Source organism: Rhinoderma darwinii, chromosome 4, assembly GCF_050947455.1.
Source record: "Rhinoderma darwinii isolate aRhiDar2 chromosome 4, aRhiDar2.hap1, whole genome shotgun sequence".
In the NCBI taxonomy this organism is placed as follows: Eukaryota; Metazoa; Chordata; class Amphibia; order Anura; family Rhinodermatidae; genus Rhinoderma; species Rhinoderma darwinii.
In genome coordinates, this window is record NC_134690.1 from 242,107,509 (window position 1) to 242,121,897 (window position 14,389).

Consider the following 14,389-nt stretch of genomic DNA (forward strand, 5'->3'; position numbering starts at 1 on the left):
GCAGGTAGACGTCAGGTGAGGTGAAGCATGTCAGACGTGGAGAAGCACGACACGACTTTGGCGCAACACAGTGCTCGACCAAGATGGTATGGAAATGCAAGGAACAGGAACTGGAACAGGTACAGGAACTGGGACAGGTACAGGAACTGGAACACACTAGGATCTGCCCCTTTAAGAGCAGGCACGAGCGTGTGCGCACATCCTACGGGATCCGGCTGAGGTGAGTGGAGCTGTTTGAGTATATAGTCCGTTCATTGCTGGAGGGCCTTAGAAAAACATACAGAAGAATTTTGGACTGCTTCCAATGCTTCTACATTGTTGCCTATTTATTTTGTTTGTCGGCCCACATGTCTGCCAGCTCTTAAAGTAAGCAGGGTCATAGCCTGTGTGAGTGCCTTTTTAGAAACAACCTGGCGATCGGGGAACCAACAGCAACAACAAGATCTCCATCATAATCATCATCATCAATGGTGTGATCAGATAGATATAGATCAGCAGCACAGGACCAAAGACTAGGTTGGGTGAACGCCTCTTGGGTCACAGTCCAAATGACCCTTCAATGTAGGCAGAAGAAAGTGAGGCAGCACTACCAAAAATGTGAAAAAAACTCTCCTTTTATTCCACGTGCTGTGATCAGAATATTCTCGGGATTCTGTGGTGTGTCGGTGACATTTTTATGGGAGAGTAGGAGATGCTATTGACTTACTTTTCCAAAGCTTGTCTATTTCTCCATGCTGTTTGCGAGGTTCAGGGGTACCGGGTACCTTTTTGTTCTTGACCTTATGTGTCTTAACCATTCTGGACTTGTCGCCGTTAATAAAATTTGCTATTTGCAGTGGTGATACAGAGACGCTCAGAGTTCAAGCTTCCGTTAGCCTCGCAGACGGACTGCGCCCGTTACATATATCTCTGACTGTTCATCCACCAATCACAAACTGACCTCACAGGGATGGGGAGAAACATAATGGAAGAACAGAGGCTGGAGAAACATGGAAGGACAGTGTAATACTGAGTGTAAATGGATGCATGGCCGCTCTATGCTTATATCACATCGTCTGATATCTGCACTTACCATCAATATTACACTGACATTATTTACCTTTATGTCATGTCCTCGTAAAGGGTCTGAACAAATCCATAATTGTATTAACAGTGTAAATAAAGTGCTAGATAAATGTGGAGAAAATGGATGAAACGTAGAATCTCTTCAGCCACATCCTAGGCCACGGCTCTTAGGATAAAGTTCCTTATCTGACTTTGTGTGAGATGTGCTCATGACTGATGTCCTTGTGATTGGAGGCAAGGGCAGAATGACAGATCATGATATCTTCTTCTACAGTCGGAGCCTCTTCTATGTCACATGCAGGTCTTGATGCGGAGTAGTGTATCATGTATTGTTAGGAAGTGTGACTGTAAGGCAAAATCTGTGGGAGAAAAACACCTTATCTTAAAACACCCTAAAAAGGAATACATAAACCAAATAAGTAAAAATACACATTTACCCTTGTTTATAAAGAAGTTCTTACCATATACTAACTACTGGCCTATCACTAGGATGTGATATCAATATATGGTCCAGTCGCTGGATTTTACCATCAATTTATCAACAGCTTCATCAGTTCAAGTGAATGGGGCTACAGACACAGGACAAAGACCAAGGTGTTACTGTGTCTGGTAAAAGCCAAAGGGCCACGGTGGTCCACCAAGCTCAGCAGCCCCTTCATTCTCATGATTAATGGGGGTCCCAGCGGCCAGACCAGCACCAGTCACATATTGATAGCATATCCTTGCTATGTCATTGATGAGTATTTGCACACAACCCCTAGAAATGACGTTTTACATTCACACACAGAAATAAAAGAATGACTCAGACACAGTAAGGAATGTGTAATGATGTGGAGTTTATTATATGTATGTGTATGTGTTGTGATTGTTATTTACCTCCCATCACTCACGTAGAGGGTACAGCAACACTCAGGGCAGGAAAAACCCCCAGTGGAGGAAACCTGCAGGGAAACCATGGCCGCTGTACTGCCCTTCCTCTGGGCATACTAAGGGAGGTAAACGCTATACAATGTATGTAGTGCAGGTGAAGGTGCCTACCTAGTGATGCATGTGACTACCTACAGTGATTGTGTCTGTGGATTTGTGATCTTGTGTGTGATTGTTGAGATTGTGTGTGACTATGTACAGTGATTCATGTCTGATCATGTAAAGTGACTTTCTGTGGGGGGTGCAATTGTGTTCATTATATATGTCTATGTGACTAACTTGTGCGATCGTGTGTGTGTGTGTGCGTGTGCGTGTGTGTGTGTGTGTGTGTGTATGTATGTGTGTATATGTATAACTATGTACATGAATATGTGACGATGTGTGTATGTACATGAGTGCGACAATAAAAAGGATATGTAATCTTTGGTCTCCATCAGGGCTTCTAGATCTTCTTCTCCTTGTTGGTCTTGCAGCTCTTGTCCCCATCCTGGCAGCAGAACATCTTAGTTATAAGTGGAAAGATAAAGAAAGTTGGTCTACATGTCCATTATAGGATCCATAAATTCAATGTTACCAAACAGTCAGAGAGGAGTGATACATATAATACTATATCCAGAAACGAATAATTGGTAGGTAAATATTATCTGATGTGGCCGCAGCCAGTGATAGCTGATACATCGTACAGAGAACCAGTCATTGATGTAGAATGACAGCTGATCTAGTGTCATAGTCTATAAAGAAGATCATGGAGATGATATGTTCTGAATCATATAGTAATGACATATGTCCTTACTAGATACTGATGTTATCTCTTTCTCTGTGTTTCCATTAATGGGATTGAGGATTTAATAAACTATAATGAGATTTTATTCTTACTCTCTTTGAACCTGGTACTTTTTCAGGTTCATAAAAAGGCTCTGTCACCAGATTATAAGTACCCTATCTCCTACATAATCTGATCGGCGCTGGAATGTAGATAACAGCAGTGGTTTTTATTTTGAAAAACGATCATTTTTGAGCAAGTTATAAACAATTTTAGATTTATGCTAATTAGTTTCTTAAAGACCAACTGGGCGTGTTTTTACTTTTGACCAACTGGGTGTTGTAAAGAAGTGTATGAGGCTGACCAATCAGTGACCAATCAGCTTTATACACTTCTGATTGTTCCAAAAATGTGGAAAAATGAGAAGTGTATGATGCTGATTGGTCTGATTGGTCAGCGTCTTACACTTCTTTACAAACACACAGTTGGTCAAAAGTAAAAACAGGCACAGTTGGTCTTTAAGAAACTAATTAGCATAAATCTAAAATTGTTCATAACTTGCTCAAAAATGATCGTATTTCAAAATAAAAACCACTGCTGTTATCTACATTACAGCGCCGATTAGACTATGTAGGAGATAGGGCACTTATAATCTGGTGACAGAGCCTTTTTAATGCTCCCTATTGCCTATAACAGTCAGTGAGGAGGAGATCCTCTCTCCACATAACCAAGTCCTTGTTTAGGAATCTACTATATGAAGTTCTCATTAATAAGTAAAGGTAAATTCATGTATTTCACATTGTAGAGCATTCTGACAGATTACTAACCAATTATCAGATTTTAGTAGCCATATTTATCCTAATTTAATATATGCAGATTAGATTTTAAATTAGGAATAGGTTTGATATTTAAGATTTGATTTAACCCCTTGGCAATTTTTCATCTTTCACTCCCCGCCTTCAAGAGCCAAAAATGTTTTCTTTTTCTGTCAATGGATCGGTGTGAAGGCTTATTTTTTGCGGTAGGAGCTGTAGTTTATATTTCCACTATTTAAAGTACCAACTAATGCACAGGGAAATTGGGAAACATTTATTTGTGGGGTGGAATGTTTAAGTCTTTCACCGTGCAGTAAAAACGACAACTTACCATTATTATGCTGGTCAATACATTTACTGCGACACCAAATTTATGTCGTTTTTATTATGTCTTTACAAAGAAAGAACTTTGTTTAAAAAAACTAAATATTTCATATTCCATATTCTGAGAGCCATAACTTTTTAATTTTTATTGATTGACTAGTTAAGGGGGCTTATTTTGCGGGACGAGCTGTAGTTCACTAAGGTGAACAAAAAACAGCAATTCTCACATTTCGATCTTTTTTTTTTACAGAGTTCATCGTGCGAGTTAAATAATGTTATATTGTAATAGTTTGGATGTTTACAGAAGCGGCGATACCAATAGTGAAAGGCGTTTTTTTGCAACTTTTTTTCACTACTGAAAACTTTATGTAACTATTTTTAAAATTTGTTATTAATCCCCTCTAGGGGATTTGAACCAGCTTCAAATCGCAATACTAATGTATTGCAGCGTATTGTCATTTTTACACGTGCATGTTAAGCCGGAGGCAGGGCTTAACAGGAACAGAACGAGGGCAGACCTGGGGGTCTTCATTAGGCCTCCGGAAGGCCATGACAAACATCGGCACCCTGCGATCGCATTGTGGGGAGGCCGATAGGCTGCTGGAGGGGCCGTCCCCCTCTTTCTAGCAGCTTCGATGCCGAGGTGGCTATTGACGGTGGGATCTAAGTGGTTTAACGGCCAGGATCAGAGTTATCTCTGTTCTTGGCCACTATTGCGAGGTGTAATCTGTAATACAAGCTGACTCCTCAGCCCGTGTGCCCGCTCTATACTTCAATCCTTGCACCAGGATGTACAGGGACGTCCTGGTGCGTAAAGGGGTTAAAATCCTTCCTCCACACCAGTCTTTCTTACCTAAGATGTTTATAAATCTGCGGTGTCGGGTTCCTCCTTGTTGTCTGTGCGGTACAATTTCCCCTTGCAAGGATGGAGAAGGCTGGTCTCACAAAGCGAGCAGGATGGGGGGATGCTCCATGGGCCATTGATGGTGAATTTATCTCTTCTGAAGTAGTGAACTGCCCAGCTATGATGGTACTGCCTCTGTCTTTTCCATGCCCAATGCAAGGGGTCTTGTGCCATGATCTGTAATTTAACAGTATAAGAATTAGAATAACATTATTACCGCAGGCTCTACATGAAAGACTCTAGTGTTTGTTTCATTTTTATTCACCAGATCACAGGTGGCCCGGTCTACCCAAGCTCTAAATCCAATCCGGAGGAGTAACTGGCTGCGTTTACGGAGTAGACGTTCCCTCTTCAGAGTCCATTTCTGTCCTAAGGCCCAGGGGTAGATCTCTTGTCGATAATCATCTTCTTCCTCCTCAAACTGGTTGGCTAAGAACCTGGTAAAGGAAATGTAATTAAATAAATGATGGAACTTGTCAGAACAGTGTAGAGCTGAGCAGTTGTATGAAAACAGAGACCTGTGGAAAAGGGGAGAGCTACTATACACTAGGATAAGTAAATGCCATGGAGGCCTTGGTACATTCTCCACATTTCCCTTGGACAATAAATTGTTATTGTTACACTACCGTTTTATTAATCTGCATGTATACACATATTATTAACTCCTTAATGACCAGACCATTTTGCACGTTAATGACCAAAGATTATTTTGTTTTCTCACGATCGCATTTCAACAGTCGTAACTATTTTTTTATTCCGTTGACATAGCCGTATAAGGTTTTGTTTTTGCGGGACGAGTTGTATTTTGCAATTGCACCATTTTTGGATGCATATAATATATCGATTAACTTTTATAAAATTTATTTTAGGAGAGAATTGAAAATAAGCAGCTATTCCAGCATTGATTTTCCCCTTATAAATTTACGCCGTTTACTATGCAGTGTAAATAACATGTTACCTTTATTCCACGATTGTGGGAATACCAAATATGTAAAGGTTTTATATGTTTTCCTACGTTTCCACAATAAAAAGCCTTTTAGAAAAAATGTACATGTTTTTGCATCGCAGGATTCCAAAAGCCTAAACTTCTTTATTTTTTCGTCAATGCTGCCGTATGTGGGCTTGATTTTTGCAGGGCAAGGTGTAGTGTTCATTAGTACTATTATGGGGTAAATGGGACTTATTGTTTAACTTTTATTTATTTTTTTATGGGGGGAATGGAAGAAAAAACAAAGAGTTTTGACATTGTTTTTTGAGTTTTTGTTTGGATGCCGTTTATCCGGCAGTTTAATTAATGTGTTAATTGTATTGTTTGAGTGGTTACGATTGCAGAGTTACCTTATATGTGTATGTGTTATTTGTTTTGACACTTTTACTAAAAAACACTTGTTGGGGAAGAAAAGTGGTTTTATTTTTATTTTTACTGTAATCTTTTTTTTTTTTCATAAACTTTATTTAACTATTTTACTTTCTATTTTTGTCCCGCTAGGGGACTTTAGTTTGCGATCTTTAGATCACAGATATAATGCTTTGGTATACATATTATACCAAAGCATTATTGCCTGTCAGTTTAAAACTGACAGGCAATATATTAGGCCATGCCTCTGGCATGGCCTAATGGACAGTTGCTGAAGGCAGACCTTGGGGCCTTTGTTAGGCCCCGGCTGCCGTGGAAATCTGACAAGATCCCGCAACTTTGTTGCGGGGGCGCCAATGAGATGACAGAGGGAGCTCCCTCCCTCAAACACATTAGATGCCGCTGTCACTATTGACAGCGACATCTATTGGGTTAAACTGCCGGAATCGGAGCGGGCTTCGATTGCATCAGTTGGGGCAAGAGCCTTGCTGTGTATAACAGCCGTGCTCCTGCCGCTGATCACGTGGGTACATTGGCAGTACCCATGTGATCAGAGGACGGATATATCCATCCTTATGCGGTAACTAGCTCCTGCATAGGACGGATATATCCGTCCTTCGTCGTTAAGGAGTTAAAGGGAATCTGTCATCAGGTTTATGCTGCACTATCTGAGGATAGCATAAAGTAATGACAGACCCCGGTTACGACGCTGTGTCACTTACTTTAAAATACTTTGTGTTTTTTTATAAAACTCCTGCTTTCTCCAGCAGCCTGTGTTTAGAAGTTGCGGCTAGCCCAGCTACCACATTGCATGAATATTGAGGGATAGTTACCGTGTTACTATATAGTTCTCTACATTCATGAGCTGCGGCTAGAAAAACAGGATTTTATAAAAACTACAAAGTATTTCAAAGTAAGGGTCACATTGCCGCAATCTGGTTTTGTTTCCCTCGGATAGAGCAGCCTAAACCTGCTGACAGATTTATTTTACAATAAATAAAACTCACAAAGCTGGAAAGAAGTTCTTTCTATACTCCTTGGTACTTAGTCCGGCTCTTCTGAAGTACTCAAGGACCATCGCCAGGAGATACTAGTGGGATGAGAAGGACAGTTAGAGGCTGGTAGTAAATTTACCTTCTGAATAACTACTATTTTATTATATCTGCGGTCAATATATTCCTATGATTGCTAATAAGGAAACAATGTAACTAGACTGTATGTGTGGTTATATGTCCTTATGGCGTCTACTAATGACTATAATGTCACCATGTTATAGAGTGCAGCATGTCTCCAGTCCTATCACATCGGCAGAGGCCCTTTTATTTAAATATGGTAGATATTTTATAATCTGGCAGATTTTCTATTTCTTTCCCCAATGTTATAATACCTTGTCCGAAATCTTCATGCAGCTGTCCCTGGCGAGAAAAAGCCTGATGTGTTCATCCTCTAGAGCAAAAAAACAGAAATATAATGATTTAAATTTGATCAATTTATTCAGTAAGTTTCAGGATATAATGTTAGATGTTAATTCAGAAAAGCAACAAAATCCATTTGAGGTTATAGATAAATAGGATTCGGATATATAAGTCCTGGTTAGAAGGAATGAAAGAAAATTAATTAAAGCGTCAATAGTTGGCGAGTCTGATTGTAAAAGAAAGGGGGTGATCCTAGGCACAACCTTGGTATAACGTTTGGGGAGAGGACACTTTACAAAACATAAATTCTTCTGATATATTAAATACATAATGGAGGAGGACATCTCCATGGGATTAAGTCGGTTAATGTGGAACCATTGGAAGCAGCAATGAGTCCTACCAAGGAGACTGAAGAAAGCAGCCATCTCCTCCTGCTGCTGCGTCAGGTCATCCTTCCTCCTCTTCTGGGTCTCTTCTTGGACGGCAGATGGTGAACTGTGGCAGAAGTATAAAATATTACATTAATAACGGTCCAATCTTAAAAATCACTAATACAGACAATTAAGTCTTAAGAATAAAACTTCACATTGTCACCTAAAGAAGATGTTCTACAATCTCTAGTCCTGCGGTAATGCCATAACATTTGTGCAGAGAGGTTGTCATTATGTGTGAATGTTGGGTTGTCACGACTGGACTACTACTCCTCAAAAGCACCCATCATCTGACCATCACTTTCAAGCATTAAACTAATTTGTCTATAAACTTGAAATAACTTTATAGAGCTTCCCAATGACTCAGGCAGGGTTTAATAGGAGCTAGAAAAAATCACGATATACTGGAGTACATTAGTATTGCAGTATAGTGTACAAGCGATCTCCCGATCACTGGTTCGAATCCTATAGGGGGAGTGTTAAAACTAATCAAACAGAGTTAAATAAAATATTGAACAAAGAAACATAATTTGTATCACCTAAAGTCGAAACTATTACATTACAACATTATTTAACCTGCAGGGTGAATGCCGTAAAAACCAAAATTAACTCCAGAAATGTTGATTTTTGTCACCTCGGCTTTCAAACAAAATGGAATAAAAAGTGATCAAAAAGTCATATGTACCAAAAATGGTATTAATAAAAACTACTGCTTGAGCCACAAAAAAATAAGCCCTAACACTGCCCATCCATGGAAAAATAACAGAATATAGTGTTACAAATTATTATTTTTTTTAAATAATTTTTTCTTTGTAAAAGTAGTAAAACATAAAAAACCTATATAAATTTGATATTGCCGTAATCACATTGATGTGTAGAATAAAGTTAAAGAGACACAGAAGTTCTGCAGAGCGCGCTCTCTCTGTCTGTGTGTTCTCGCGGGTGGAAAAACAGCGCAGGCCGCCCTGACACTGTCCATAGCTGATTGGACAGTGTCAGAGCGAAGAGATCACGCCCTCTTGCCATTTAGTTCGATAGAAACGCCCCATTGACAGTTCAGGGGCTTATTTACATATTGGGTGCCAAATATAACGGCGCCGATATGTAAATAACGGAGGAAGATAGGAAAATTATTTCAAGTGAGACAGTTTTTGTGAAGCCCTGTCTATTACATGCTGCACTCAGCTGCACCTGTATGGGCTGGTGAAAGGTTCTCTTTAAGTTGTAATTTTTACTACACGATAAAAGCCGGAAAAGCTAAATCTAAAAACAATGGAAGAATTACCGTTTTTTCCAATTGCACCGCACATAGATTTTTTTTCTGTTTCCCAGTATAAAGTATTTTAAAGAGGCTCTGTCACCAGATTTTGCAACCCCTATCTGCTATTGCAGCAGATAGGCGCTGCAATGTAGATAAGAGTAACGTTTTTATTTTTAAAAAACGAGCATTTTTGGCCAAGTTATGACCATTTTTGTATTTATGCAAATGAGGCTTGCAAAAGTCCAAGTGGGTGTGTTTAAAGTAAAAGTCCAAGTGGGCGTGTATTATGTGCTTACATCGGGGCGTTTTTACTTCTTTTACTAGCTGGGCGTTCTGACGAGAAGTATCATCCACATCTCTTCAGAACGCCCAGCTTCTGGCAGTGCAGACAGCGTGTTCTCGAGAGATCACGCTGTGACGTCACTCACAGGTCCTGCATCGTGTCGGACGAGCGAGGACACATCGGCACCAGAGGCTACAGTTGATTCTGCAGCAGCATCAGCGTTTGCAGGTAAGTAGCTACATCGACTTACCTGCAAACGCCGATGCTGCTGCAGAACCAACTGTAGCCTCTGGTGCCGACACGATGCAGGACTTGTGAGTGACGTCACAGTGCTGCACTGCCAGAAGCTGGGCGTTCTGAAGAGAAGTGGATGACACTTCTATACACAACGCCCAGCTAGTAAAAGTAGTAAACACGCCCCGATGTACGCACATAATACACGCCCAGTTGTACTTTTACTTTTCAACATGCCCAGTTGTACTTTTGCAAGCCTCATTTGCATAAATACGAAAATGGTCATAACTTGGCCAAAAATGCTCGTTTTTTAAAAATAAAAACGTTACTGTAATCTACATTGCAGCGCCTATCTGCTGCAATAGCAGATAGGGGTTGCAAAATCTGGTGACAGAGCCTCTTTAAATGGTGCCAATAGAAACGACAGCTTGATTGCAAAAAATAAGCATTCACACGGCTCCATTGACAGAAACATAAAAATGTTATAGCTCTAGGAAGGCAGGGAGGGAAAAATAAAAAATGGCCTGGTCCTTAAGGGGTTAATATGAAATAGTAAGTTAAAGAGGTTGTCCTTTCTTGATATAAAGTCGCCCCGGTGATCAGTCACCCGTGCGTGGATGAATGGGAGAACATGTAATATATTGTTGTGTTGTCTTAAAATGTTGCACTTACGTCTCTTCTTCATAAAGAGCGATGAGCTCTCTCTTCCTCTTGCGGGCGGTCTCTCCTCCTCTTCCTGGGAATCTTAGAGAGACGGAAATATTAACGTGAAAATGTGTGAATCTGGTTCTTTCTGAAGAAGATCTATATATGTAAATTTATCATTATATAAATTCTATTATAGAAAATAAGATAAAATATAAAATTATAGTTTTATATAATTAGATAAAAGCTGCCGCTACCTGACACCAAGGCCCCAGACTTATCCTGTATATGCTAAACTATACATTCTACAAATTGGGCACAGTGCTTATGGCATAAGATAGAAATGCTGCGTTTCTATCTGCTATGGCAGATCACAGTCCAGTCACTATAGGCCCTGTCATATCTGTATATGTCCTGTCCCTCCCTATATAGTAACCGAGCCACTACAATATACTTCATAGCTTACCTGGAGCTCATGTCGTCTCTTCTAAACAGAAAAAATACATAAAGAAAATGTTAAGAAAAATCCATCATTAAAATACAATAAAAAATAATTACTGGACAGCTGTATATTTATTCACAATCACCCAAATGTCTCCATATTTATTTATAATCATCCATATATATCTCTATATTTATTCATAATCACCCAATTATCTCCATATTTATTCATAATCACCCAATTATCTCCATATTTATTCAAAATCACAAGTATCTCCATATTTATTTATTCAGTCACCAAACTTTCCCCATATTCATTAACAGTCCCTAATGTTTTCCCATGTTTATTCACAGTCACCAATGTTTCTCCATATTTATTTATAATCACCCAAGTTTCTTCCTTTTTATTCAGTCACCCATGTTTCTCCATATTTATTCAGTCACCCATGTTTCTCCATATTTATTCAGTCACAGATGTTTTCTCCATATTTATTCAGTCACAGATGTTTTCTCCATATTTATTCAGTCACAGATGTTTTCTCCATATTTATTCAGTCACCCATGTCTCTCCATATTTACTCAGTCACCCATGTCTCTCCATATTTACTCAGTCACAGATGTTTTCTCCATATTTTGGTTAAAGCCACTGACCATTCTCAGTTTTTTAATATAAAGGAGTAACCAACTGTCGCTGCCTGGGATGACATAAATCAGCAATTCCATTTATTATATTTGGGTATTTTACCTCTCTTCACTGGCAGTTGGTGGTGAATCTCCCAACACGCTGAACTGGATCCAATAATCAATAACAAAAAGTCCTGAGTCGCTTTGATCAGAAAAAAAGAAGCCTGTCTTATCTCTAGAAAGAGCATTCGCTGACTGGCACCAACTGATGGTTTTTTTCATACTTTAAATTCAAGTCCTGCATTTCTATTGGTCGTTGTTTGTGGGACCTGCCATGATGATTCATACAGCAGCAAACTTAAAGGGAAATCACACTCATAAGGCTTTAATACATTATTTTAAAGAGGCTCTGTCACCACATTATAAGTGGCCTATATTGTACAGGATGTGATCGGCGCTGTAATGTAGATTACAGTAGTGTTTTTTATTTAGAAAAACAATCATTTTTGACGGATTTATGACGTATTTTTGCTTTATGCTAATGAGTTTCTCAATGGACAACTGGGAGTGTTTTACTATATGACCAAGTGGGCGTTGTACATAGGAGTGTATGATGCTGACCAATCAGCGTCATACACTTCTCTCCATTCATTTACACTGCAGATAGCGATATAGCTATATCGCTATGTGCAGCCACATAAACACACTATAACGTTACTGCAGTGTCCTGACAATGAATATACATTACTTTCAGCCAGGACGTGATGTGTATTCATTCTCCTGACCACTTCTATTGCGTTTCTGTGAGTTACAGCACAGCACAGCGAGATCTCGCTGTGAATGACAGCTTACAGCATAATCTCGCGAGACTATGCCTGCTATGCTGTAACTCACAGAGACGCTACAGAAATGGTCAGGAGAATGAATACACATCACGTCCTGGCTGGAGGTAATGTATATTCATTGTCATGACACATGAGTAGCGTTATAGTGTGTTTATGTGACTGCACATAGCGATATAACTATATCGCTATCTGCAGTGTAAATGAATGGAGAGAAGTGTATGACGCTGATTGGTCACTGATAGGTCAGCGTCATACACTCCTCTGTACAACGCCCACTTGGTCATATAGTAAAACACGCCCAGTTGTCCATTGAGAAACTCATTACCATAAAGCTAATATAGGTCATAACTCCATCAAAGATGATAGTTTTTCTAAATAAAAAACACTGCTGTAATCTACATTACAGCGCCGAACACATCATGTACAATATAGGCCACTTATAATGTGGTGACAGAGCCTCTTTAAGAAATGTTGCCTTAAAACGTTGTCACTGTTATTTTCATTATCCTCATTCTATCTAATGTAAATTGTTGAAGCTGCTAATTCTGCTAAAGTGTTGACTTTCTGCTAATTCTAATTAAATGAAAATGCATAAAATATTGATTTAAGGATACCTCGAACATTATTTGACATAAAACCAGAATAACTGATTAACCACTTAACACAAAATGGTATATACAGAGCCGGATTATAGGGAGGGCACCCGGGGTTGCGTGCCCTGGGCCTCCACCACCCAGAGGAATTTAGGGGGCCTCCACCAAGGACAATATGTGTGCCCCCATTTTTATTTTTTATTTTTACACATCTTGATTTTGCTAAGATTTTCAGCAAATCATAGCAAAATATAGCGGTTTTCATGATGTTGATTAACATCACAGTTATAAGATCAAGTTCCTGTACCCCCGGCAACGCAGAGAAAGAAAGGTAAGTGCGTGCTGTCTATGTATGTGTATAGTGTATAGTGTGTGTATATACAATATTCTCTGTGTATGTAGAAAAAAGCAAAGGATTGGAGCAGCACTGTGAACAAATGCCTAACTAGGCTGGTGCAAAGCTTCAAAAATAAAGGAGTGACCTCTCGTTATGTGTTGGATATCCAAAAAAGAGAGCGTGAAGCAGCACTCAAATAAAGTGAATTTATTCATCCAACATGGAACCACAACGTTTCACCTCCTCTATGAAGGCATTTTCAAGTCAAACAATAGTTTGTGTATATACAGTATTCTCTGTGTATGTAGTGTATGCTCAGCTGAGTGTATCTGCACCTTCTTGTCAGCGAACCTTCCTGCACCTTCTTGTCATATATGGACAGTGACGTCGTCCGGAGTTTCCTCTATGAGCAGAATCACCGGCCAGAGCGTTGCGGACGCTCTGGCTGGGGATTCCACTCCAGGGGGAGTGAATGGCAGAGCAGGAAGCGGATAGTTTCCTGTCTCTGCCATAGTATTCAATTGTATCTGTGTCCTGAGGATATACAATTGAATGTGGCAGTTGCTGGGACAGGTCCCGGGACAGTAATTTGCCGGGACTATCTCTGTAAATTTAGGACTGTCCCGGCAAACTCGGGACTGTTGGCAACTATAGTACTTATTTCACCCTCCTACTGAGCTACCAGCTGGGGATTGTTGGGCGACATCAAGTAACGTTAGCCAGGTGCCAACACAAGGAGTCAGTAAGTATCAGTTTAGTCTAACTTACGTATACTAAGACTGTCCTGCAGTTCCACCCTGGCGGCTCAGTAGGAGGGTTGAAATAGGTAAGACATAGCAACCACCTTGATGCAATTTTGGATGCTCATCTCAAAGTGTGTGTGTGCGTGCGTGCGTGTGTGTGTGTGTGTGTGTGTGTGTGTGTGTGTGTGTATAAAACCGTGCTTAAAGCAATACAGCATAGGGACTTTTATTGCATATATTGCATAAGTATGAGAATACAAGAAAAAAAAAATATATATAAAAATACGAGGGAAATGGAGCAGCACTGTAGCAGATGAACATCGCGGCTCGTGCAAGAAGTCGGGAAGCAGCATTCCATATCAAGGAATTTTATTCACCAAAT

At 39.8% G+C, this 14,389-nt stretch overlaps 1 protein-coding gene across 1 annotated transcript; it reads right to left on the reverse strand.

The window, feature by feature from the left end:
• Positions 1 to 4,756: 4,756 nt before the first annotated feature.
• On the reverse strand, positions 4,757 to 11,771 carry LOC142760509 (speedy protein 1-A-like). The gene is made up of 8 exons (XM_075863707.1): positions 11,611 to 11,771; positions 10,891 to 10,911; positions 10,452 to 10,523; positions 7,971 to 8,065; positions 7,543 to 7,601; positions 7,163 to 7,245; positions 5,064 to 5,235; positions 4,757 to 4,975 (listed from the first exon to the last, which is right to left on the reverse strand). The coding sequence occupies exons 1-8, from the start codon at positions 11,769 to 11,771 to the stop codon at positions 4,757 to 4,759; spliced, it is 882 nt and encodes a 293-aa protein (XP_075719822.1).
• Positions 11,772 to 14,389: the final 2,618 nt, after the last annotated feature.